Genomic DNA, 27,878 nt, shown 5'->3' with positions numbered 1-27,878 from the left:
CAAATCGTAATATAAGAGTGAGATTGAAGGAATATAATTAATACAATACACCCTACTATAATTCATTGTGCCTTAAGTTAGTACGAGCTACAACCTACAAGCAGTCAAACGCAAGCATATGCTTGGCTGCTGTCAAGGAGCAGGCGGCTATTCAATATTCCATTCAAATTCAACAAGAAGATTCAAAAAATCGTTAATTTCTTCTCGCGAGCATTAGCGTGAGACTCCTATACGCAATAACTTTCGCGATAAACGGATTGTGACGTGTGGGCCCGCACTGAAACTTATGCGCGCAATAGGTATTTACTTTTTTCTTTTTCCATTTTTTCTTAAATTTATAACCTTTTGAATTAAAGAAAAATATATATTAAAAAAATTGTACAGTGGTTACCTTTTCCATTTTCCAAATGTCGTGACTTAACCGAAGCTCCGTCGTTTTGCTTTTGCCATCTACTCTTACTTTCTGTCCTCCTCCACCTTTCTTCTTCTTCCTTAACACATATTCTCCCTTTCTCTACAACCAACACTACTAAAAACTTTGCTCTTTCTTATTCTAAACCTAGGGTTTCTGTTGTAAGAAGCCGAAGATGGGAACTGCTAAGAGGCATTTAAAAGCTATGCTTCGAAAGAATTGGCTGCTCAAAGTTCGTCACCCTTTTGTTACTGCTGCTGAGGTCTCACTCTCTCTCTATGCCTTAGCAATTTGACTTCTTGATGATTTTCTGTTTTTGCCTTTGTTTGAATTTTTGACTTCGATCGTTGACTTTCATGAACTGTTGTATTATTGCTTGTTGTGTTGAATTTTTAGTTGAATTTGTGGTTTTGTGTTTGTTATTGGTACTAATTTCAGATTTTCTTTTTCTATGTTTTCTTGGCTAACGTATGACTGAGCAAAAGAGATAAATGCCGAAGTGGATTAAATGTGAGAAGTAATATTTTTGTTATTTTGGCAGATTTTGCTTCCTACGGTTGTAATGTTGTTGTTGATAGCGGTAAGGACACGGGTTGATACGCGAATTCGCCCCGCTCAACCGTAAGTCTTCAGCGACCTCAGTTCTGTTTCCATAATAGTCTTCTGTTTTGCTTTTTGCAGTCTTCAGCGACCTGTTTTATTTGCAATCCGGATATAAGTCTTTGTTTCTGTAAAATTTAATACCTAAAAGATTAGGGATATTCCTTTAGTGGAGATTTTTCAATTAATATATATTATCCATGATTTTGTAAATATTAATTTTTTGTTGAGTCATATTGGGGCTTGTAAAAAGGATGATCCTTCTGTTAATAAATAGAATGGGTCACTCCACTGAATCGGATAGTGCTTTGGGTTGGATACCTGCATCCTTGATCCCAATAGGAGCTATCAAAATCAGCCATGGTAGGTAGACTGTGATGGCCTCGGTGTTTCAGGGAAAGGGCTGGGGTGATGGACTGAGTCCTTAACGGATAGAAGGTTCAGTGTGGCCACACGCCAGCAGAGGTTTTGCCTAGGGGAGAGATTGTTGAGTCGTATCACATTCCCCAATAAAGGCATGATCAATGCATTTACAAATAGGATGAGTCATTCCACCCAATAGTTTAGTCTTTTAGATTAGCTATCCTCATCCTAGTCCCAACAATTTTCTCAGGTTAATGTTGGCAGAGAAATATAATTTGATTAGTTGAAATTGGAGGTTGTCTTCAAAAATATTGAAGATGATATTGAAATTCTATTGAATTCCTGTTCGAAACACGAATGATGTGCTACCCAGCAACTGTTAATCACATAACTGATGGGCATTTAGCTTCATGGTTTGAGAGAAATGATGCCATGATGGTTTTGTTGAATTGATCTAGGTACATAAGGAAAGACATGTTTGTCGAAATAGGCAAAGGCGTATCCCCCAATTTTGTACAAGCTTTGGAATTAATGCTGGCAAAGGGAGAGTATTTGGCTTTTGCTCCAGATACGGAAGAAACGAGGACTATGATTAACTTAATGTCGATTAAATTTCCCAAATTGAAGGTACCATTGTTATTATTATCTCTCATTTTCAGAGTTCTGTAATTTTTGATATTTCATTTCATGGGTACGCTAGATTATTGTGTATTCGCATGTATTTTATGTATGCCTGTATATGCATGCCTTTTTCATTTATCACTCTGTATTAATTTTTGGTTCTAATGCTGAGTGTATTTTTAAGGGATTGATTTTTCTAGTACCTGTCAATATCTGCAGTTCGTTGGACTTAAATTTGGATGAAGCAAAGCTGTTAAAAGTCATAATGATGATTAAAGTTAATAAATTATTTATTCTCTTGTTGCACTACTTTCTTCTTCTTCTTCTTTTTGATTTTGGCGGTTTCTTCTTCCTTTTGATTTTTGTTCTTTCATTGTCTTTTGAATACATTTTTTGAAACCATATAGGTAGATGCACGTTGTTAGGAAATTCAAGATTGCAAATTTTAGTATCTTGATATAGTCATGGTGAAAGAGGACCATGCCAATGTTATTAGTTGGGTTGTGCGCAAGATTTTTGTCTTTGTTTTCCTTTTTTCTTTTTGCTTATTGCAATACTCATGGAGAGAGCTAGGGGATCTTTTATCCACCTTGATTGATCTAATAATCACTTATATGTTGTTTTCACATACCCTTGGAAATTTGTGGGTGTGGATCAATAATCTTAAATGTGACTTATCTACCAAAGAGGTATTACATCTGTATATTGTTAACAGAATGACCAGGACTCTGCTCGAGTGTTGATTGGTTGGGTGGGATAGGTTCGATCTTATCTTTGAATGTCACCAACTAGAACAGTGGGAAAAAAGGAAAAGAAGAATGGCAACCTAGCTTTATTTTTGCCTTTCCTCCTGCAAGCCGTTGACTCTGTGGTCTCAATTTATATATATATAAGTAAATTATGGGTGTTAAACAATTTTTTTTTTTCATAATTTAACTGATATATACAAGCAATGTGCCATTATGAATTCCTTTATTCCAGCTAATTGAATTTCGATGTCGTATGTACAGCTAGTCAGCAGAATTTACAAAGATGAGCTTGAGTTGGAAACCTACATAAGATCAGACCTCTATGGTACCTGCAGTCAAGTCAAGTAAGTTATATCTGTTTTATTGTGGTGCCATGATGGTTTGTAAATGAACCATTCTTACGATATTAATTATGAGATCAAGCAATTTTCAAATAGATAATTATACTTATTTATTACTATTCTTTTTTTTTTTGGTTGCTTTTTATGTGACCACCCTTTAATATTCCAAAATTAAGCCAGGAGCTCAAAGTTTTTAACTACTACCAGACCTTTAAAATTAAATGATACTTTTTTCAATTTCAGCTTCTTTTCCCGCTGTGATATGTCATGCTTGCCAAATTCAAAGATGTTTGTTTTTGGTTGTATTTCATATGATTAATGTTGCAGTTAGAGATCTAATTTTATACTTAGTTGGATATATTAGTTCTCCATGTTTATTTTCATTCCTTTTTTTTCCTTTTATTTGATTTTTCTGGATTTGCGTTTGTTTGCCTACATTGGATGCATTCGATTCTATGCATAACTATTTCTCTCTTATACAACGAAAATGATTTTCTTATAAATTACCTTTAAATTATTGATCTTATTAGTTATACATGTAACTGTCTATGTTTACTGTAAGTCATCTTTTTTATGCTTGGCCATGGCACTGGAGAACTCATGGACATGTTTTTTTTTTTTTTTTTTTCCTTCCTGTTGTCTTTGTTTAGGGATTGTTTGAATCCAAAAATTAAAGGAGCAGTGGTTTTTCATGATCAAGGTCCTGAGCTATTTGATTATAGCATACGCCTCAACCACACGTGGGCATTCTCTGGGTTTCCTGATGTTAAAACTATTATGGATACAAACGGCCCTTATCTCAATGACCTAGAATTGGGTGTTAATATAATACCAACAATGCAATACAGCTTCAGTGGATTTTTGACTGTATGACAGCTTAAACCTCTCTCCACTATAGTTATCATTTATTTTGTCTTCGATCCAGTCTTTTAGATTGTATAGTTAGAAGTATTTGTTCTGCTATTGGCATATCGCTGCTATGACTGATGCAGTATTTAAGTGGTTTTGTGACAGCTATTGCAATTTTTGCCCAATTGCTGATTTTTAATGTTTAAGCATATGGAAACATCTAGTTGTATGAGCTTGATTATCACTTGAGAGTTGTTTTGAAGTGCTGATATGTGGTTCCTTTTACACACTGCATAAATGGATAGACCAGCTTACAGAGTGTTTTTGTGAAAGCTATTTTTTTCAGTATTAAGTCCACACATTGTCTACCTCATATTTTTGATTCTTAACAAATTATTTCTATTCCCTATTAGAAAAGGTGTGATTATTTACCCAGTCTAAGCTTTTATATTATAAAGCAGTTATTTACTTCTTGTGTATAAAGTATTTGGACGAAATTAAATTGTCTATAGCTACTGTTTACTTGATCAACTGTCTTGTTGAAGCTATAGGAGAGAAGGTATTATCTCATAGAGGTTTGCAGTACAACTCATTAGCATTTAGGCAATAGTGACTAATTCCAAAATCAACAAGATATAAAAGCAAACAAAATAAATAAATAGTAGTTCAGAATGAATTCTGTAATTAAGGAATAGGTAATGCTTTTTGGCAACCTTCATTGTTTGGATCTCATGATTGTAGCCTAGTTTAAAGACTTGTAATCAAATAGCTGTGCATCTCTTAACCTCTTTTGAAGTTTTCAAGTGTAAACTGGTCATCTTGGGAGTGTAACTTCGTGGGTTAAAGAGAGCAAATGGTTTTTCCTCAACTCATATATCGCCATTTCAGTTTCAAATGGGATAGGGTTGGTCATATGGTCGTGTTAATGACATAATATGTCTCTCTATCTTGCTCTTTTTCTGGGTTTATGTTTTGTGAACTTTTTTCTCATCTTTGTTACTTGGTTGGCATACTGAATTTTTTTTTTTTTTGGGTTTTTTTATAAGAATGTTGGCATACTGAATTCAAAATCTTTTTATTAATTTTTGCATATTCTATTTTCTGCTTCACATTCTGATTTTATATTTCTCATCTCCCAGAAAGACTGAAATCATAGCCACTGCCATTGACAATTTGTGAAAAATATGTTATTGTGGTTACCGATGCTCTCTCTTTTGCAGCTTCAGCAGGTGTTAGATTCGTTCATAATTTTTGCAGCCCAGCAAACTGGAGCTAATGTTGCAACTGAAAACGTAGAAATTCCACCATCAAACTTGTCTGGCACACATTTGTCCCTCAAGCAGCCATGGACCCTGTATAGCCCTTCTAATATACGAATGGTTCCCTTTCCAACTCGTGAATACACTGATGATGAGTTCCAGTCTATTATCAAGAGGGTCATGGGAGTACTGTATGTCTTGCTAAAATAATATGTCATTCTGCTATCCTCTCATATTCTATATATTATGGTTTTTTCAAGTTGAATTTAAATAAGGCAAGTTGTGCATTCATATTTTATTATTAATTTAGGCATCTGGGATGAGCAGGTATTTGCTAGGTTTTCTCTATCCAATTTCTCGCTTGATCAGCTATTCTGTGTTTGAGAAGGTATGGTGACATATTGACATAGAAGTTATGATGGATCTAGGTGTTCTGTTGTTTCTGCTAGCGCTTCTCTTTTATTGACTGTTTCTTGATTGAGAGAATACTTTCCTGACTCCAGACTTGTTTGTTGCTTTCTTCTTCTACTGCAGGAACAAAAGATAAGAGAAGGTCTGTACATGATGGGCTTGAAAGATGGCATATTTCATCTCTCTTGGTTTATTACATATGCTGCACAGGCGAGTTTCTATTTTTCCTTTTGGTTAAATCCTCATTATTGAATTCCTTCTTTGCATCTGTTGGGATTTTCTGACAATAAATGCTTTACTCCCCTTTTGAACCTCTCGACCAATTCAATCTTTTAATCTCTTTTAGATTAAAATCTGTAATTATTGTTGTCATGGTCTACTGCTCACATAGTTGGAGAAGATTACCTTCAAGTCATAGACAGCATCTAATTAATTATTATTTAATTATAATTAAATCATAGATTATCTTCTTTTTTTCTGTCTCGTTACTTGCTGTTTTTTGTCTCTTCTATTCTTTTTCTCTAATATCATTTCTCTTTTCTCACCCTATTTTATTTCTCTTTTCTGTCCTCCTGCTTTTTTGTTCATGATGTCCCAAATCAGTGTGCCTATCTTTATTTTTTTAGTTATTTGGTTCTATGCATAGTTTCCAAAGTTGAAGAGTTATTATTTCTACTTTGGTGACTAGTGTATTTGAGCTGCCTTTCTGGATCAAATCAGTTGTATGCAGTTGGTTAAAAACTCCATGCATAGATTGGTCCGTTGACGATTTATTTCCTATGTGATTTTCAAGTTCAGTACCATCACAAGTTACAAAATATTCACTCATCATATATTTTCTTAAATCTGAGTTCTAATTTTCTTGTGATTAATTCTTTTGCAGTTTGCAGTTTCGTCTGGGATCATTACAGCTTGTACCATGGACAGCCTTTTCAAGTATAGTGATAAGACAGTGGTGTTTACTTATTTCTTTTCTTTTGGACTCAGTGCAATTACGCTCTCTTTTTTTATCTCTACATTTTTCGCACGAGCAAAAACAGCTGTGGCAGTTGGAACCCTCTCTTTTCTTGGGGCGTTCTTTCCGTATTATACTGTGAATGATGAGGCTGTACCTATGTGAGAACTCATGCTATGAACTATTTTGTTGGGACTGTCTTTACTGAAGAAAATTTTTTAAGCTGGACGTCTTTTGTTGCAAACTCTTACATCCTATTCCATTTGCATTTTCTGCTTATAGGGTATTGAAGGTCATTGCTTCTCTTCTTTCTCCTACGGCGTTTGCTCTAGGATCTGTCAACTTTGCAGATTACGAGCGTGCTCATGTTGGACTTCGTTGGAGCAACATGTGGCGGGTATATTCCATCTTTGGAGATTTACCTGTCTTTAATTGTTATAAGCCTCCCTTTTTCTTTGTCCTTCTTGTTTCCCAATTTTATAGACTGTGATCACTGTAGGCATCATCTGGAGTGAATTTTTTGGTCTGCCTCTTAATGATGTTGCTTGACACTCTGCTATATGGTGTGATTGGTCTTTACCTGGATAAGGTATATTTTTAGACTCCTTTCTCTTCTCTTTTAAAGTTGGTGAAAATTGTGTTGGTATTTATGCAATTTTTTGGTAAAATTACATTCATGTGTAATGTCGGTTGTTCCATACATTGATCTCCCTGCAGAGAGATAACTGTTCAATTGTTACAAGAAATTTCAAGGATTTCTACTTGATAATTCACAACAGTTAAAAGTTTTTATTTTGTGGACTCCTTAATACACAGATTAAATGTAATGATTTACGGTGCTTTATGTTGATCAGAATAATATTTATTTCTCTCGTGTCGGTTATTTCAATTAAAATAATCCCTCAAAATAATGATTATAAGAGTAGAATCAAAACAAAAAAATTTATCCTTAGTATTTTAAAAGCCTACAAATTCTAGAGAAGATAAAGAATAGTGGTGTTTCGCATCCTTGCCATCTTCGTGGTATTACTTTTATGATCTAGAGACATAGAGTTCAAGGATAAAAATGTCTAGGACATCTATTCTATAATACTTAAGTCATAATTGCTTTGTTGATGATCCTCGAATTTCACTAGTTGAAGAAATCAAGTTTTGCTAGGTGTTGTTGAGTCATTTACTTTATTGTAGTTCCATTTTGACAACTTTCCTAGGTTTTGTAAATGCTAAATGTCTTTTGACTGCTTTTATATGGTATCTTATATGAAACTTTTCCGTGTATGTTCATCCATTTAGGTTCTTCCTAAAGAAAATGGAGTCCGCTATCGATGGAATTTCATATTCCAGAATTGTTTCCGGAGAAAGAAAAGTGTTATTAAACATCATGTATCCAGTGCAGAAGTTAAAATTAATAAGAAGCTATCCAAAGAAAAGGAGTGTGCTTTTGCATTAGATGCTTGTGAACCTGTTGTGGAGGCAATAAGCTTGGACATGAAGCAGCAAGAAGTTGATGGAAGGCATGCTATTTAACTAGAGGCACTGCTACTGATTCATTTATGTTGGTTATTCCTTCTAATTTTATAATTGCCTCGCAGATGTATTCAAATTAGGAAACTGCATAAGGTATATGCCACTAAAAGGGGGAATTGCTGTGCAGTTAACTCACTACAGCTAACCTTGTATGAAAATCAGATTCTTGCACTTCTTGGTGAGTTGCATCCGTCCCCCTTTTCTTTTCTCTTCACGGTTGTTTGTAATGTGTAGTTGGTCTTTATTATATTTTTGCTCCAAAGCTTGATCCTGGATTGCTAGATGTTGCACGTATATCTGTGGTTGATTTGGTTTTAGTCACTTTGTCTGTGGTTGTATACTGATACAGAGGCTGTAATAGTTTTTAACTTAATTCAGGTAGCTTGCTCTTTGTTTAGTGTCTGATTTTTTAAGTGTGTAACAATGTAAACGTTTGTTTTCCAAGTTATAATTTGATCAGGATCACATGCAGTATGGAAGTTTGTTTCGCTAGTCATCTTGTTATAGGAATGAAAGTTTTCGATTCTTTCATCCTTAATCTGGCATATCACCTCCTGCATTTTAGTGTTGTAGACTTCAACAAATTTGTATTTCTTTATGGGTTTTTATTTTTATATTTTTTTATCAACAGTCCATTGTTTTGCTGCTAGTTATTTTTCTTTAATTCTTCTCGCATGATGTTTTCACCATGTAAATTGCAGCAAATTTCTTCACTCTTAGAGCTCTCTTTGACCTGTACATAGAGGCTGGAGCAGTAATTTCTAAATAAACCAGCTTAGAACTTGACGTCTTTTTTAAAATAGTTGACAATGTTGTAGCTGACATAACCTTCCTTTTGCTTTTGTCATTGAATCAAAGTATCTAATGTTTATGAGCAAGCATATCCCCAATAATAATCTACTCATGAATATAGCTTTTCAAAATCTTACCTAATGATACAATCAGACTGATGAAATGTTGAAACTTGTTTCAAAGGATTGGAAATAAATTCAAAAGTTGGACATCATTTTTGTTACCCTAGGAGCTTCTGGACTTGAATAAGGTAGTTTGTACATTACACTTCCACACGTTATTTTTTTAAGGGAAGCTTTAAACAGTTTATTGCACTTTTAAATTTTGCTGTTTTTTATAATGTGTTGCAGAACCATTTTGTGCTTTCCTCTAACCTCTTACAGTTTTGCTTATTGTTGAGTTGGGCCTTCATATTGGTCCTTCAATATCGAAGCTTAATGTGATTGAAATAAAGTAGTCTGAAAATAATATATTAAAGAGGATAGAATTAATTATTTTTGACTGTGCATGTCTGGCCCCACGCCTTGCCCCTAAAATATCAAAGAAGGAACAAGCTATGGCATTTTGCAAGATAATTTGTTCTGGTGTATTGATTTCATGTCATTATCTTGAAGGACACAATGGAGCCGGTAAAAGTACAACAATATCCATGCTTGTTGGCCTTATTCCTCCAACAACAGGGGATGCTTTGGTCTTTGGAAAGAATATCACTGCAGACATGGTAATTGATTTATTTTTCCTCCTTTTAGACGGTCAATTTTGTATAAGGTGGAAAATACACGTCCATGGAACACATATTTTCCAGTGAAACAATTAGATTTTCTTTTCTTTGTCTCTAGTTGGTCCTATCCTAATGAAAACACTGATATTTGTGCAAAGATGCTTTAGTTAATTACTTATTTTCACTTCAGATTGTTAAAGGTTAGTGTTTCTTTTGGATTTGCTTGGCTTATGTACTATTAGCAAATCTGCTTTTATTTGTGTTACTGGTCAATGCTTTGTTTTGGTAGGTTTTTTTAAATAATTTTATTTGTAATTTCCCCTCCACTTTGTTTTGGGGGAATTCTAATGGGTGATCTATATGTTATGTTCTGTAGGATGAGATACGGAAAGGACTAGGGGTGTGCCCTCAATATGATATTCTTTTTCCTGAGCTAACAGTAAGTAAGAATCATGTTTTATTTTTCAAAGGCATGGAAAATTAATTAGAATCATGTTTTATTTTTCAAAGGCATGGAAAATTAATTAGAATCATGTTTTATTTTTCAAAGGCATGGAAAATTAATTGTGTATAGTTCATACTTTCTATAATTTTGTGGCAAACGTGTCTGAAATTTACTTCTTTTTTGTAATTGGACAAACTGTAAAGTCAAACTATAAATTTTATCATTTGCATGGATGGTTAAACAATAATATTCTGTTTTTGAAGGGTAACTTGACCTATGCTTATTTTTTGCGACTCATCTTCTACCATGTTTTTGCTTTTCGTATTGCTTAGTGCTTATGTCTCATGTACTAGAAAATGTGCTTCACAGTCTGGTATTTATTTCGTGGATTCATGCTTTTCACATTTCAAACCCTCGTCTCTTAGATTCATGTTCTTGTTCTGCATAACTGATTAGATAATATTATATTATTTTGCATTTGTTTTTGGCTCATTACTGTACTTTTTCTTTTTTGTCTTAATAAGAAACGAATTTATAATATGAAAAGTAATTTTGAAAGAGTGGCCCTGAAGTCAACATAATAAAGATTACAAGGGAAGGACAAAACCAAAACCAGAAACATAATATGACTGCAGGTTATCAATTTTGATGAATTAAAATCCAATAGAAGCCAACGCCAGAGAGATCCAAGAAAATGCTCTTTGTCCCAGAGGAAATCAATCTTCCTCACTTGGCATCTTCAAAAAATTTCTATTCCTCTCCAACCAATCACCTTAAAACTTGCTGTTCTATAAAACTCTTGCTTTATTACCCCTCCAAAGGAACAAAAAGAATCTCCAAACATTGAAGAAGAACTCCAGAATCACCTGGAAATTTCCAGCTGCCGAAAAACACAGTTTTAATGCTGTACTGCAGTAAGGGAACAAGTGATCAATATTCTCAGCATTCAGCTTATGGCACTCCCATGCACGGATGAAGAGGCTTTTGGCTTTAAAACCATATCACAAGTATTAGCCCTATGAATTGATGCCAACCAAGCAAGAATTAGAACCCTTGCTAGGCATCATACATGCCCTAATAATTCTTTCTTGCTACTTTGCAGTTATTGCAGAGCTAATGAATACTTTATTAGTCAAATTTTGACAACAGACTTCATGGCCACTGCCATAATTGTTCTTGTTGTATTCAATTCAGTCGTGTCATAACTATTAAATTAAATACAAATCAGTCCTCTATTATGTACTAACTTGAAAAATTACAACTAGAATTGTCTCAATCTGATTGATTCTAAGAAACAGAGAAGAGAGCAGACATGCAATAAAGGATTTTCAATGGTGAGGTGTCAACAGACTGATATTTACTTTTGCTTAATGGTGTATATAATTGTTCTGATCTTTATAATTTATATATGATAGCTTTGTATTTCAATCATATGCCTTACTTGGTTTCTTTCTTGGATCTAATTATTTTCTGTTCTTCTGAGGATTATAATTGCTGACCTAAAATATTTAATCGATATTGTTATCCATAAAATTATTAAATGTAATCCTTCTGCAGTAAGTTTAGATTTCATCTTGATTCCCATTTTCATTTTCTTTGTTCTTTAGAAATATAATCTCCAAGTATACATCTTCATCTTTTTTTTTTTTATTTTCCAACTTTCCATTCTGATTGAATGAAATTGTTCTTTTGTTGATGTCTAGATATATTTTTGATGCTAAATATAGATATTGTGATGGTTTGAAAAACCACAGTTGACCTTTGTTGGGTTCTCTCTATCCAGGTGAGAGAACATCTGGAGATGTTTGCAGTTTTGAAAGGTGTTAAAGAAGAACTTTTGGAGCGTGTTGTTGCTGAGATGGTTGATGAAGTAAGTTTTCATATGAGAAATGAAGTCTTATAATATACATATGTCTTCCTTCAGTCTATCACATTTGTTAGTTGTTAAGCCTGCGAACATTTTCTACGTTAGCCATCTCCAATGCTAAACGATGAACTGTGAACACTGCTGGAGCTACGTAGGTCCCAAAGGGACCCTGCCCTTCTAGAATTTCAATGCATGAAACACCAGTAGTATTCTACTGATTGCATTTCCACCAAACAGAGGACATTTTGAGCATCAATTTTCTAAGAATCGTCTGTGAAATTTAATTTTGTATCAATAGATGACTAGCAACACGATAGAATATTTAGAGAAAAACATATTAGTAGCCTTGAAATGATTATATTTATAACTTTTAATTGGTGATTTAGGGTTCATGGAATTTCTCAAATTTATTGATTCAACATAATTACACTGAACATATAATACACTCTGTAGGAAACCAGAAACGGAAAGAATAGTAACACTAGCCCAGAAAACCGCCTACAAATATGCCTTGGAAATCCCTATTTACAGTATGAGAATTCCACTTAATTTAGGCTTGAACAAGTTATGCTAGCTTGCTTACTGTGTTTGAACGAACGTATTGCAAGCCCCTTAGTCAATATGTCAGCCAGTTGGTTTCTTATAGAAATGTAAGGAGTGAACTACTGTCCTTTTCCTCTTTGATGAAGTGACAATCCACCTCTTCATGTTTGGATTGTATTGAACTGGATTGTGAGCTGTGCTGATGGCTGATTGTTATCACGGGAAAGTCTCATTGGCCCTTGCCACCAGATCCTAAGGTTAGCGAGTATGATTTTTACGGAAGGAGTTCACACATTCGAAGTACTATGGAACAAATTACTAATGTTTTCAGAGGACTTATACAATCTTGAGGTGTCAAGTCAACCTTGATCTTGTCTGCCTCACGTCATCTGATATTCTGAGTTGATTTTAAAATTATATTTGTTAATTTTCTTGAGACAATGTGTGCAACATCGACTCTGGTATTACTTCTTAATTTCTCTATACCTGCTTTCGAATTTTTCTACATACTCGTGTTTGATTTTCTAACATTTAACTTGGCATATTAATTAGCGGGTTTTCATTCTTTAACTGCTATCTGCTCCTAAAATGCTCAGGTGGGTTTGGCTGATAAAGTCAACATTGTTGTGAGGGCTCTTTCCGGTGGCATGAAGAGGAAATTGTCTCTTGGAATTGCACTGATAGGAGACAGTAAGGTGGTGCAATTTTTTAAGGAAGATTTTTTTCCCCTTTTTTTCAGTCTGAATGTATTATTTTTAGTTTTACTTTTTACTTTTTATTTTTTGCAGGTTGTTATTCTTGATGAACCTACTAGTGGAATGGACCCATACTCGATGCGACTGACCTGGCAGTTAATTAAAAAAATTAAAAAAGGAAGGATTATATTACTAACTACACACTCAATGGATGAAGCTGAAGAACTCGGAGATCGGATAGCTATCATGGCTAATGGTTCATTGAAATGCTGTGGAAGGTCAATTTCTTTAATCTAATATCGGATTCCCTCCTTTTAAATTTCTCTGTCTCAATGAGATGTTGACCTTGGAAGAGCTGAAAAATCTGTAATGATCATTTTTCAACAGTTCCCTTTTCCTGAAGCATCAGTATGGGGTCGGTTATACTCTTACTTTGGTGAAGGTTTGCTCTTATTGCTGTTTATTCATCCGTACATATTCTTGAGTAGTCATGGTTTGTCAAACGTTCGAGCATTACATGCTATTGCATGGCCTTATTGTATTCTTCCTTTTCAGTCTGCACCTGATGCTTCTGCAGCTGCTGATATTGTTTATCGTCATATTCCATCAGCACTGTGTGTGAGTGAGGTATGGATTCATCTTATATTGGGGTTTTACCTGCATAAGTATCCCGTCAATGTAGTAGTGTTCTCTGCAGTCATCAATGTTTCAGCATCTCTGGTATAACTGCAACATTTCCAATGAGCATCTTTGCTAGAATTGGCTGATATTTTTATTAATTAGGATAGTTAATTTAGGAATTTTTGTAATCTGAAAATTTTGGGTAGTTTGATGCATTCTTGTATTAAGTTTATTGGGTATTTCATTTTTTAAATGTTCACATGCTACGTCACACCTCCTAGAACTTTATCTATGAAAGTATGTTGATTCAAGTGAGAAATTCAGTGGAAGAGTTGGGTTATTAACTAATTTAATTTTAGTCTGTTTTGCCTTAATACTTCATGTTAGCCAAGATTGCAGGAAAAAGAAAATAGGTTTTTCATTTTCACAAAGAGACTGAATACAGTAGCTATATATATAGGGAAAAACAATATTGAAAGACCACTTATATCCTTCCTAAAATAAGTCTAACACTTCTCCTCAAGTTGAAGCATAGATATTCTTAATGCCGAACTTGGAATGAAGATGTAGGAAAGTTCCCTTGTACTCAGCTTTGGTGAAGATATCGTTAGCTTGATCTTCAGAATCAATTATCCAAGGAGTAGAATTGGAGATAGATAAAAAAACATTTAGAGTGCCTGATTGTGCTATGGTGGCTGTTGCTGGCTTTTTACCTGGAGTAGAAGAGCTAGGCTCTAAAGATGATGGCACTTGGGTATTTTGAGTACTACTAGGAGAATTCTCCCTTGATTATGATGGCTTCGATTTGCCCATCCTGGCTTACCAAACTTATCCCAACTTTTTTCATAGGGATGATTGGTTCGTTAGAATGAGTATAGTAAAATCATCCTCCTCCCTGCCTCTACGATGACCTCGACCACATCCAGTTGTTTGTCCTTGCCCATGCCCATCAAAATTGTGAGTAGAGGCAATCGCTTGAGACTCCTTCATGTTGGGTAACTCTTTCTCAGTCAAAATACCATTTTTCAAACTCCCATATACAGGTTTCAGACTAGATAGAGAACAAAAAACTAATTGTTCTTCACGTTATCTTTCAAGAATTGCAACATGTATAGTGAGAGGATGATAAGAAGTAAGCTCTACCCATAAACGTTATGGACCACCATAAAGTTTGCTTAACGACTTATCTCCTCGTCAACACGAGAAAAAAGCTTCATACAACTCATCAATTCTAGAACTATTCTTCGACTGGCCAAACCGTTCCCTAGGACAATCCCATAACTCTCTGTCGTCTGAACCCACATAGAGGTAGCAGCAACTAAAGGTTCCATACTATTCCGTAACCAAGTAGTCACCGTAGTATCCTCCTGTGACCATTTATGGTGATCTTTAGAATCCCTTGCTGGAGGCTTATCAGTCAAGTAATTCTCTTTTCCTTGAGCAGTCAAATACTTTACTACTCCTCTTGAGCAAAACAAAAATTTTGAATTGACCGCTGTAATGGAAACTCCAATATGAGGAGGAGCCACAGATGGGGCAGCCATGACAATAAAGTATCTACTGTTTGATATGTTGATTTGGGTGGTGGTAGAGGTTCAAGGGTTTGGTAGAGTTCTTTGGATAATGGTGGCTAAACTATTTTCCTTTTTTTAAAAAAATATCTTTTTCCCTCACGGCTTTGATGTCATGTTAGACAGGATCACAGGAAAAATAAAATAGGTTTTTCATTTACACAAAGAGGCTGAATACAATAGCTATATGCATAGGGAAACACAATATTAAAAGACTACCTATATCCTTCTAATATATCTCTCAACACTTCACAATATGTTAAACTCTAAAAGTCACCCTTGATAAAAGTTAAAGAAGTGATGAAATAGAAGGAATATTCTGTTTGTCAAAGAGATTGGTTTGGCATAAACATCTGTTGTGGTTTCACTACCTTAATTCTGTATGAATGTTTGCCATTGAAGAGGTAGTACTGTTATTAGACGTGAAGAATGCTAAAACTTGAATGATATTTTTGTTAACCGCCTTTCCAGGTTGGAACTGAGATTACCTTCAAGTTGCCTCTGGCATCATCATCGTCCTTTGAGAGTATGTTTAGAGAAATAGAAAGTTGCATAAGAAAATCAGTTTCAAAGGTGGAAGCAGATGCTACTGAAGATACAGATTATCTTGGCATTGAAAGTTTTGGTATATCTGTCACAACTCTGGAGGAGGTATTCCTAAGAGTTGCAGGATGCAACCTGGATGAATCTGAATGTATTAGCCTGCGAAATAATCTTGTCACACTTGACTATGTTTCTGCTGAATCTGATGATCAAGCTCCCAAAAGAATTTCCAACTCTAAATTATTCGGAAATTATAAATGGGTTTTTGGATTTATTGTTACTGTTGTACAGAGAGCCTGTACTTTGATTGTTGCTGCTGTTCTCGGTTTCCTGAACTTCTTAATTAAGAAGTGCTGTACCTGTTGTATCATTTCAAGATCAATGTTTTGGCAACATTGTAAAGCGTTATTTATAAAGAGGGCAGTATCCGCTCGAAGGGACCGCAAAACAATAGTGTTCCAGCTTTTAATTCCTGCCATCTTCTTGCTTGTTGGTCTTCTGTTTCTAAAGCTTAAGCCACATCCTGATATGCTGTCTGTGACCTTTACAACTTCAAATTTTAATCCTCTTTTAAGTGGTGGCGGTGGCGGTGGTCCAATTCCTTTTGATCTTTCCTGGCCAATTGCAAATGAGGTTTGTTAGTCTCTGTTCTAATACTTTTTTATGTTCAAATTAATTTGATTTGATGTATGATGTTATATTTTCAGAAATTCTAGAACTTTCTGCTCTCAAATTTCATTTTGATGACATGTGACTGCTTTGTTTCTCCCCTTATAAGAAACTGTTGGTTCTATAGGTCTCAAAGTACATCAAAGGGGGGTGGATTCAAAGATTTAAACAGAGTTCATATAGATTCCCTAATGCAGAAAAGGCTTTAGCGGATGCAGTTGATGCAGCAGGGCCAACTTTGGGACCAGTTCTACTCTCCATGAGCGAATATTTGATGTCGAGCTTCAATGAGTCCTATCAGTCAAGGTGCATTGACCCAAGTTCCGAAATACTTAATTGTTTTTTTGAACTCCCAATACTTGTTTTGTTTTGTGAAATATCAGGATTGTTCATGAATTTGCAACCCAATGTGGATTGGTCTTAGCATTTGGAATGAGCCTTTTCATGTGGCTCCTCTCTATAATTTGAAGAAACTGAATCATGAACGTTTCCCTTAGAAAACAAAAGGAAATTATAGTGTGATTTCATAGATAATATTCGATGCTTATTAGCTGCATGTAGTATGTGAATGGTGCAAATATTGAGAAAAACATATTTTCTTTAAAAGAATAATATATATCTACAGTTGCTTTCTAATATAAAGTACAATCACTTGTTGAGGTGGTTTTCTGGAGTTTTGTTCTGAAGTATCAACTTGATTTTTCTTTTTATTATGCTTCTGAGTGACTTCTAATAAAAGCCTCTAAAATATCATGATGAGACTGTGGCACTTACTCCTTTTAATGTACATTTCCAGGTATGGTGCAATTGTGATGGATGATCAGAATGATGATGGGAGTTTGGGGTTTACTGTACTACATAACAGCTCCTGTCAGCATGCTGGTCCAACTTTTATCAATGTCATGAACACAGCAATTCTTAGGCTTGCTACTGGGAATAGAAATATGACAATTAGGACACGCAACCACCCTCTGCCCACGACACAAAGCCAGCAGTTACAACGTCATGTATGCTTTCTGATCTTTGGTGTATCTTACTGTTTTACATTGAAGCTGATCCTGGTAGAAGCTAAAGAAAAAGCAAATGGCTTAAACTTTTATGCTGAGATTTAATTTTATAGTTTTTTGGATTCTTCTCAATAGGGAAGATTTTAATTTGTCAACACCTTTTTTAATCGTTTCATCTTTATTTCCTCAGTATATAAATATTTATTTTGTGAATATTCATAATCTTTTAGGATCTGGATGCCTTCTCTGTTTCAATTATTATCAGTATTGCGTTCGCGTTTATTCCTGCCTCATTTGCTGTTGCCATTGTAAAGGTAAATCCTTGGACACTTTGCAGTAATACTCTTATATGATTTTTGGCACACAAGTTGTTATTTCTTCTCTTAAAGGGTAACATAAGTGATGATTGAGAGGAGATGAAGTTTCTAATTTTTTATTTATTATTATAATTTGTCAACACTTTATTGAAGAGTTGTGATTCATACTCAAAAAAAAAAAAAATCTGTTTTACGTAATTTATTTATTTTATTCAACTTTTTGTGTGTGTAAATAAGCTATAAAATTCCAATTGAAAACTTCCCTTATTTGTCATTGTTTATCCATCAGTACCTATTGTTAGAGAAAGAAAATCTTTGTTCTCTATGTCTCGTTAGTTTTTGTCAATAACAACATTATCAAACAAGAACCTATGATGTTGTACTTGGCAGTTTATTCCCACTGGTTTGGATCTTCTTTGTCTACGGAATCATGAACATCATCTTCTTGACCCGACCAGTCAAAAAAGCATGCAAATAATTTTGTATGATGATAAAAAGAGAACACTTATCAAGGGACCATTGGGATGATTGCACAATCTTCACAATCTTTTTAATCCTTTCCCAAAACTAGTTACATAAGTTGGCACCATACGGCATGAATTATCTGATCACATGATTGTGCCTCATTTTATTCTGCTTTTCTTTCCTGCAAGAAGCTCCATCTCCAGTTGATCACCTTTTCCCCCATCTTCCCATAAGTTGTGTGCAGTATGTGGACGTGTCTTTACTCTTAAGATGACTTATTCAATTTTGAGCCACCAACTTATTCTCTGGTTTTCATATTGACTTATTAGGTTTTCCTTACACAGAGCTTAAATAATTATTGTTGCTCCTCAACATGGTATCTCGGTGAATTGGACCAAGATATCTTGTGAATATCATTCATCTATTTTATTAAATAATTTATCATTTGTTATGCTTATTTATATTATTATGTGTATGGTTGTTGGGTGATCACGTTTCTTACTCCATTACATGTTAGGAGACATATTATTGTTAAAATTCTACTGTATTGTAAAGTCCTTGCATATAGATATAATCTTTTTTTTAAAGCATAACAACATAACTGGTAATTAAATCTCCTTCTCACCTGTCTGAGTGAGTTCGAACCCCTACCTCTTGTATCAACCCAAAAGAGTTTACCAACTAAACTAGCTTGGCAACCAAGTTCCTGCATGTAAACGTAAGCTTTTAGGTTTAGTGATAACTTGACACCTAATAAGTGCCATTAGTCCTCTTGCTAACATCATTAAACTATTTTTTGGTGAAGAGTACAATTCATTTTTCCATTTTTTAAAATTTTTTTCCTTTATTGTGGTCAATAAAATCCTTGGAAAGAGGATTCAGCATTTTATATTGTGTGTGTTTCCAAATTTTCTTCTGTTTTTCAAATGCATTGTGTCGTCTTATCTGTTGCAGGAGCGTGAAGTGAAAGCTAAGCAGCAGCAATTGATTAGTGGGGTAATGTTTTTCATCATGTCATAAATTTGCTCCTTAAAATTTTCTATAACTAATATTTGTATAATTATAAATTCATCATTATGTCTTTTGTTCAGGTTTCTGTACTTTCATATTGGACTTCTACGTACATATGGGACTTCATCAGCTTCTTATTTCCTTCAAGTTGTGCAATAATTCTCTTCTACATCTTTGGTATGTTGTAGACTTTACTACCTCTATAATTGTCCGGGTATTGGGTGTCATTTTCGCTTTCAGGTTAAATGTCTGTCTTACATTTGTAAATATAATTGATAGTTCTATCCCAAATGCTCAATTATATGCCCTGTTCAGATGTTAGTTGACCATGTGGTGTTGGTTTTCTGAAGTGCCCAGAATACTGTAAATTTTTATTGTTACACCAAGAATCTTCCTTGCTTACTTTTGTCACCGATGAATGATTTGACATACGAATGTCAATAATGTTAAATTGTCCCCTTTTGTATCTTTTGCAGTACATGTGCTTACTTTAGAAGTAGTAATGTCTCATCCTGTTATTTTAAAATTGACGCTTGCTATATATATGTTGATCTTATTACTAACATTTGCTAGGTCTCTGAGTCATTAGAGATGAAAACTGTAGGTGTGATTGTGGCAGGGAAAAGCCATTTTTTGCATTTGTAGTCGTCCCTAGTAATACTAATGTAAAACAACGTGTCTGTTTTATAGTACAATTTACTTCTTTTTAAATCTTTTTCTTTTTATTTTTATTTTTTAATGTTCTATTAGTTTTTATTGTAATCAAAGTAATTTGGCTCTGTAGGTCTTGATCAGTTCGTTGGAAGGGATTGTTTGTTGCCAACAGTCCTCATTTTTTTGGGGTATGGATTGGCAATCGCATCATCAACATATTGCCTTACTTTCTTCTTTTCTGACCACACAATGGCTCAGGTTGGAAGGCATCCCTTCTTTTTTTAGATTTAGGTTTCCAAGACATCATTGGTCCAATCTCATTAATTTTATTTTAACTTTCTTATGTACTTGCAGAATGTGGTTCTTTTGGTCCATTTCTTCACTGGACTCATTCTGATGGTTATCTCATTTATTATGGGGCTTTTAGAGACAACAAGAAGTGCAAATTCTCTTCTCAAGGTTGGATTCCATAACCTTTTCAAATGTTTGTGGGTTGTTGGGCTTGGGTATTTTTGTCTTTTGTCTTTATGGACTTCTTGTCTCTCCTCTGTGTAAATTTCCTACATCCAATATACTTATTTTATTTCTGAGTTGAAAAAAAGAAAAAAAAGAAAACACAATGTAGTGACATTGTCAATGATGGCCATAATTTTAAGCATATATGGGATTGAGAAGATATATTCATCAACTTAGTATTTTCATGCTCTCATGCCTCAATACACGAATAAGCAATCTTAGTATTTTCATGCTCTCATGCGTCAGTTTCTTCTCAATAATTGTGCTTTTGACTTTCGCACACTGAGTTTGCTTCAAAACATTGCATTTGTAACTGCTGTGACTTTGTTGAGGCTGAAAATAGTGAGATAAGAGGGAGTAGTGAAAGGAGTGGCTTAGGTTGCAAATTTTGAAGGTTTCTATTTTATTTTTTTTATGCTGGTTTTTATGTGTGCTTAGCCTGTGTATCAAGTGACTCTTTTTAAATTTAGAACTTCAAAGTAAATGACTTGAATACCCTAATAAAAGGATGCATTCTGGCTTCTATATTAGCAACAGTTTTTATGTGGGCTTGTTTAATTTGCCTTAGTTTTTGAATTTTGTCCTGCTAATTTTCTCAGACAAATGAAACCACTTTTAACGCGTTTCTTTCTTAACATGTGAAGGTGTTTGCTTCCCGAAATGTTCTGGTATCAAAGAATTTCATAAAGACATTTAATATAATCTTCTCTTTGTTTATTTATTTTTTTAAGTTATCTTGCACTCCATCCCTTACCAGCCCAAATTTAACATATCCTCTTGGACCTGAGCCGTTAACTTCTTGCTTCCATTTCAAGAGGCCAAAAACTGGCCTGTTTGTTGGGAATACATATTTAATTTCCTCTGCCTACTATTTACTTTGCATATTATCATGGCAGCTGTTAATCACTTGAGAACTACTCATATCTTCTAGGTAACTGTCATTAAATAGTTGTGTATATTGCAACTGTCCATGCTGATGATGAAGAATTTGTCTTCATTCTCCAGAATTTCTTCAGATTATCACCAGGGTTTTGCTTTGCTGACGGGCTTGCTTCACTGGCTCTTCTACGGCAAGGGATGAAAGATAAAACTAGTGATGGGGTTTTTGATTGGAATGTTACTTCTGCCTCCATTTGTTACCTTGGATGTGAGGTGAATTCTACAATTCAAGCCCTCTATATGTAAATCATGTCCTACTTTGCTTGTCTAATTATTATATCTTCACTGTAGTCCCTATGTTGTTGATGGTACTGAGTGTTTTTTATCCAAATTTTAGTCCCTACTTGTGTGATGCCAATGACGATTTGGCTAACTAGTAATTGGTGCAAGTGATGTCCTAAAATGAATTATCTCCTGTATCTTTAATTGTTAGCGGAGGGATTTTTCAGCTTACCTCAATATTTTTGTTTTCTTTAAATATGGAGACTAAAACTATAAATTCATTGCTGATACATTCTTTCCTAATAAATTAAGAGGGAAAAAACAAATTGTAGGTTAGAAAAAGTTATGAAATCATTGTCCATTCAATGGGGTGCATCTTATGCATTCCCTGTTTGAAGTAATTCCTTCTTTGCACATATAAAAGTGATTATATGTGCCCCTACACCTGATTTCTGAACTGAGATCAAATGGGGAGCCCACTGGATTTTGAGTTATGGCCCATTGTTAAACCACTATTTTTCTCATAAATCTGAATGTCTGACATGTTTTGTACCTTTCTATGGCTTCACCTTTTTATTTACTGCAATAAAAATCATTGCTAAAAAATGGTCGTGATGGAGGTTTGTCATGGTGACATGTGATTATTTGACAAATATTACTTTTTTGGCAAATTGTGTACCCAAATAAAATTGGTTGCTGTCAGCCATTTGCTTTTTTTTTTTCTCTCTCAACACCCCACACCCCTTCCCCCCGGGGCCAAAGTACAGCACATACGGTTACTAATCTCCTCCCCATCCATGTAAGCGGAGTTTAAACCCCAAACCTGTTGTATCAACCCAATTGTTTTACCAACTAAGCCAGTTGGCGCCAACAATTGATTGGGTGTTCTGTTTATCAGGGTAAATTCTTGGGTGTTCTGTTTATCAGGGTATATTCACTTAAATTTTAGGGCCTGATTCAATTTTCTTACCTGTGACAGAGTATTTGCTACTTTCTCTTAACACTTGGACTTGAGCTCTTGCCTTCTCACAAATGGACTCTAATGACAATTAAGGAGTGGTGGAAAGGAACTAGACATCGCCTGTGTAATACTCCTTCGAGTTACTTGGAACCCCTTCTGCAATCTTCCTCAGAAAGTGATACTCTGGATCTCAATGAAGATATAGATGTACAGGTTGAAAGAAATAGGGTACTTTCTGGCTCCGTGGATAATGCCATCATCTACTTGCGTAATCTAAGAAAGGTATTTCCAATATATGCTTCCTCTAGTTAACTGCCGCAATCTGTCATTATTTAGCAGCATTATCTGTCACCTTTTTCAGGTTTATCCTGGGGGAAAGCGTTCTGATGCAAAAGTTGCTGTACATTCATTGACTTTCTCAGTTCAAGCAGGAGAGTGCTTTGGGTTCTTGGGAACAAATGGAGCTGGGAAGACTACTACTTTGTCTATGATATCTGGTATATTTCCAATATTCACAGAGATAAAATATTGTATATGTGAAACATTTTATATGCATTCTTTTGAAGAACAAAAACATATAATAATGGTTTATGCTCAGGAAAGATAGTTCATCACTTGATTTTTGCATTTCTGAATTTACCGGAGGTTTTCACTTCATGAGGATTGGTCACTTTTCTGTAAGGATTTATTATTCTAATTTCTAGTGGTTGTGCATTTGCTAATCATTACCCTTCACCAGGGGTCATCATGAGAAATTGATAATGTTTGAGATGTTAGAAAATTTTTGCATTTTGAATCATTATACTTGGAATAAATATCATTTATGTGCTTTTATGTTAAGACTGATCAGTTCCTAAATTCTGATTTATTGACTGAGATTTTGGAAGATTTTATTCCTCTTTCTGAATTGTGTATTTTTCCAATACAGGAGAAGAATATCCAACTGATGGGACTGCTTTTATTTTTGGCAAAGATATACGTTCAGATCCCAAGGCTGCCCGTCGGCTTGTATGTTTTGCTTCAACTATTTTCCGTTCTTTTTATAGTTGAGTGTACTATATTTATTAAAAAGGTGTGCTCCTAATCTTTCTGACTTGTTTCTTATACTAATCATTGACAGATTGGGTATTGCCCCCAATTTGATGCTTTATTGGAATATTTGACTGTACAAGAGCATCTTGAGCTTTATGCTAGGATAAAAGGAGTCGCAGAATACAGGATGGATGATGTATGTATATATTTTAAAGTCTATAATCACTATTCTTCATCATTCTCCTGCATAGTGGTAGTTCAAAACCGACACAAAGTTAGGTTAAATTTGCAAGGGTTTATTTGGGTGCTGTTGAAGTTTTGTTCTCTGTAGTTCAGATTTGAATGTGTAGGTGACCTATTCATTGCTACTCAAAAACAGGCATTGGGATCTTCTAACAAACACACTGCATTTAGTCAGCTGCAATCTACTGCCATGCATGAAATATTTCTTAATCATGCTGAGAACCATATTATGGAACCCCATGTTGGCAGGTTGTTATGGAAAAGTTAGTTGAGTTTGACTTGTTGAAGCATGCCAAAAAACCATCATTTACCCTGAGTGGGGGTAACAAGCGTAAATTATCGGTTGCAATTGCAATGATTGGAGATCCTCCAATTGTTATTCTTGATGAGCCATCCACAGGTATGTATATTTTTCATTACTTGTTGACATATTGAATCTTTTTAGAAGGGTTATACGAATTGCTACACTGCAATCTCTTGAGGTTATTTGGTATCAGAGAGGACTGGATCCCCTTTTCTGGCATAGAATTTCCAAAAAATTGCATAAAGATAAGCTATGAAAGATATACCTTGTATGGTTTGCATTTGACTCTGGTGTATGCTTTCGTTTTTGGATGGCCATCCACTTTTCTGGTGATATATTTTTGAGAATTTCACATCTTATATTACTAGTAATACAGATCCACCAATGTTGCTACCACCTTTACCACTTTAAGGCTCAAGTAAGACAAAAAGAAGATAATAAATGGAGCACATACCCACTACTTATGGAAGCCTCTTTGTATATGTTGAGTAACCATTTATCAATTAATCTTAGGAAAGGGCCCAAGATTGGTATTTGAAGTGTGTAACATTTTACTTTACATACAAGATCATATTTTGGTTAGGAGTCTCGTCACAGTCACTAGGTTCTTGGCTGTGAAGCTCAAAATGTTGATTCTAACAGAATATTTTCATCGAGAATTATGTAACTACCAGTGTTAAAGGAAATGATGATGAACACGTTTATTCTTTTCTTATTGAACATTATTGGTTTTCCATGATTTCAATAGGTGGACCAGCTACTTATTATTTATTATTTCAGGCATGGATCCAATTGCTAAACGATTCATGTGGGAAGTGATATCTCGTTTATCAACTAGACAAGGGAAGACAGCAGTTATCCTTACAACCCACAGCATGAATGAAGCTCAAGCATTATGCACCAGAATTGGAATAATGGTATGAATTGACTTTTCACCCTACAAGCCTGTCGGTCAATACTTTCCTCAGCGACCATTGTCTAAGATGCATTATCTATCCTGTTAGGTTGGCGGCCAGCTTAGATGTATTGGAAGTCCCCAGCATTTAAAAACACGGTTTGGGAATTTTCTTGAGCTAGAGGTATTTTCTGCATCAAAATATTTTTTTGGATAAGTATACATGAATTATCAATGATGAAACTCTACTTTTATACAGATACATGATGTACAAGTTTTTGAGCCTAATCATATTCAATTGTATTATCCATGTCCTTAGGTTAAACCTACTGAGGTTAGCTCGGTAGATTTGGAAGACCTTTGCCAGATTATTCAAGAAAGAGTATTTGACATTCCTTCTCAGCGAAGGAGCTTGTTAGATGACCTTGAAGTTTGCATTGGTGGTATTGACTCCATTTCATCAGAAAATGCAACGGCGGCAGAAATTAGCTTGTCACAGGAAATGTTACTTATAGTTGGGCGCTGGCTTGGCAATGAAGAAAGAATAAAAACACTTATAAGTTCCTCCTCTTCTCCTGATAGAATATTTGGGGAACAATTGTCTGAGCAGTTGGTTCGAGATGGTACGGACGGTTCTTGTACATTACGATTTGTTTCCTCATTTATTTTTATATTTTCAGGTTTGATTTTGTCAGTCATTCAAAAATCAAACTGGTGATTTATAGAAGTTCATTGGGACAAAAAATAATTCCTATTCTTATCTGCCCTCAACATCAAGTTATGGAAGTGATTTTAATGACAATGGTTTTATTAATATGATATTTCATTATTTTAGTGAATATAAGTATATGTTAGTGTTACTTGTTTTCCAAGTATTTTTTTATTAAATATAAGTTGAGTGTAAAAAGATGATAAGATTTTTGGATTTTATCTATGTTCCTAGTTTCCACTATCATTTGCAGTATACCATAGTAGTTTCTTACGTCAGCCAACTACTTTCCTGGACTACTTGTTCGCCATATTTCACATAATTGTTTTGTCAAGTTTTCTTTGTTTGTATGTTAAAGATACATACGTATACATATATATATATATATATATATGTAGGGTCTGGCACTTTTCCTTTTTCTCCTTTGGTACAGTGATTTATTCTGGCCTTTTTGTGTGCGCCTTTGTCTCTACATTGATGGTGGTATTGAAGAATATTTTGCTACTGTTACTAAATTTTTATTTTTACTATTCCTGACAATGCATTTGGATAATTGCTTTTGTGTAGGAGGTATACAATTGCCGATATTCTCCGAGTGGTGGTTGGCCAAAGAAAAGTTTGCGGTGATTGATTCTTTCATTTTATCTTCATTTCCTGGCTCAACATTTCAGGGGTGCAACGGGTTGAGTGTCAAATATCAGGTGAAGTCAGTAATCTCTCTCTGGGTTATTTAGGAAGCTTCTCCTGATGAAATATGACATTATGCTTCAATGACGAATCAGATTCAATATGGCCCATTTTGGTGTTCTAGCAGAGAGAAAAGTTGAAAAACTGAAAATCTAGCATCTTAAAATCCATGTTCTTATTGTTTATTATATTCCTGTCCATATTAGTTATTAAGGGAAACTTATTTCACTTGATTTAGAGGACAACAGTGGTACTTGGTGGTGTTGGATGAAATCAAGGCCATACTGTTAAGGATGCAGCCTGTAAGCAACTAGATTGCTAGCGTGTTTATGGTGAATATTGGTAGGTGTGTTTATATGCTGTAAACAGTCAGAAGTCTGTATTACTGTAGACCCTTTTCTACTTCATTTCAATCCTGGAAGTAGATTGTCTGTTAAGGTCTGATGCTGGTGGGTGTAGATTCGGGTTTCAATGTCAGAGAATACACAGCCTCAGCCCTGAAAGTAATAATTTATCCAATTAGGCCTTCCCATCCTTAAAAGACAAAATATAGAGATCTGTGAAATTTTAACTGCTAGAGGAGCAGGGCTTTACTCTTAGCATTCTGGAGCCATGATATTGGTTAGAATTTAGGAAACTTTAAATTAGGCCCCATCTATTGTTGCAATTTTTAAGGATTCGCTTTGACTTAAAAGATGCACTGACATGAAAACTGAAAGATTGTGCTTGATAAAATTAGTTTTACTGGCTATATCACTCTGGTTTTATTTTTCTATCTGATTCGAAGTTTTGTTGACGTAAGTTAAATCTTACAACACAAATTTTTGCTGCCAAATTTGTGTTTGGAATTTTTGTGTAATTGGTTAGTTGTCTCGTGCAAGAAAGTTGCTTTTTATAGTCCAAATTGTAATTGGTTAATGCTAAAGACCTTTTTACTGCAGCTACCATTCTCGGAAGGTCTCTCAGTTGCCGACGTCTTTGGGCTCTTAGAACAGAACAGGTGAGAAGATAACTAGGATGGCTTTGATTATACAATTTTTTTTTTTAATTTGATTTATCAGGCTGATGGATATCTTTAAAAATCTGTCAGAAATCGACTGGGAATTGCAGAATACAGCATCAGCCAATCAACGTTGGAAACCATATTTAATCATTTTGCAGCTAACTCATGAAAATTTGTCCACTTTTTTTTTTCCATACCTCAAATTTTCCTGATCCTCGTTTATTTGTGAGGGATCAGGTGATGATGATATATGTGTCCACAGAAAACAAAATAGTCTTCAAAACGATTTGTAAATATCAAAAAATAAGCATGCAATGTATAAATATTCAATTTTTTAAGTACTTGCATCATTCAGACCA

At 34.7% G+C, this 27,878-nt stretch overlaps 1 protein-coding gene across 5 annotated transcripts; it reads left to right on the top strand.

The window, feature by feature from the left end:
• The first annotated feature begins 397 nt into the window (after positions 1–397).
• LOC18031564 (ABC transporter A family member 1) lies at positions 398–27,878 on the top strand. 5 transcript variants are annotated; one of them, XM_006421259.2, is made up of 40 exons: positions 398–674; positions 954–1,033; positions 1,834–2,002; positions 3,007–3,089; positions 3,737–3,953; positions 5,156–5,385; positions 5,522–5,582; positions 5,729–5,815; positions 6,489–6,721; positions 6,843–6,957; positions 7,060–7,149; positions 7,854–8,074; positions 8,153–8,265; positions 9,494–9,600; positions 9,977–10,039; positions 11,829–11,915; positions 13,052–13,150; positions 13,244–13,428; positions 13,538–13,592; positions 13,706–13,777; positions 15,814–16,518; positions 16,682–16,860; positions 17,351–17,561; positions 17,792–17,875; positions 19,298–19,339; positions 19,435–19,531; positions 20,139–20,266; positions 20,363–20,467; positions 21,530–21,676; positions 22,665–22,928; positions 23,008–23,143; positions 23,575–23,654; positions 23,767–23,874; positions 24,171–24,321; positions 25,006–25,142; positions 25,230–25,304; positions 25,440–25,743; positions 26,397–26,530; positions 27,458–27,516; positions 27,607–27,878. In XM_006421259.2, the coding sequence occupies exons 1-40, from the start codon at positions 588–590 to the stop codon at positions 27,686–27,688; spliced, it is 5,682 nt and encodes a 1,893-aa protein (XP_006421322.1). In that variant the 5' UTR covers positions 398–587; the 3' UTR covers positions 27,689–27,878. The 5 variants fall into 5 exon arrangements, with proteins under 5 accessions (XP_006421322.1, XP_024036455.1, XP_024036461.1 ...); XM_024180687.1 differs by lacking the exon at positions 17,792–17,875; XM_024180690.1 differs by lacking the exons at positions 398–674; positions 954–1,033; positions 1,834–2,002; positions 3,737–3,953 and having other exon boundaries at positions 3,005–3,089.

Source organism: Citrus clementina, unplaced genomic scaffold (assembly GCF_000493195.1).
Source record: "Citrus clementina cultivar Clemenules unplaced genomic scaffold, Citrus_clementina_v1.0 scaffold_9, whole genome shotgun sequence".
Taxonomy (NCBI): domain Eukaryota; kingdom Viridiplantae; phylum Streptophyta; class Magnoliopsida; order Sapindales; family Rutaceae; genus Citrus; species Citrus x clementina.
Note: the sequence above shows the minus strand (reverse complement) of the source record. Positions and strands in the feature narration are given on the sequence as shown.

Excerpts from the sequence above, each read along its gene's own strand:
- LOC18031564 (XM_006421259.2), top strand. The coding sequence starts at position 588 with ATGGGAACTGCTAAGAGGCATTTAAAAGCTATGCTTCGAAAGAATTGG. Across the intron at positions 1,034-1,833 it reads CGAATTCGCCCCGCTCAACC|GTACATAAGGAAAGACATGT; the intron begins GTAAGTCTTCAG and ends GAATTGATCTAG. Across the intron at positions 17,876-19,297 it reads TTGCTGTTGCCATTGTAAAG|GAGCGTGAAGTGAAAGCTAA; the intron begins GTAAATCCTTGG and ends TATCTGTTGCAG.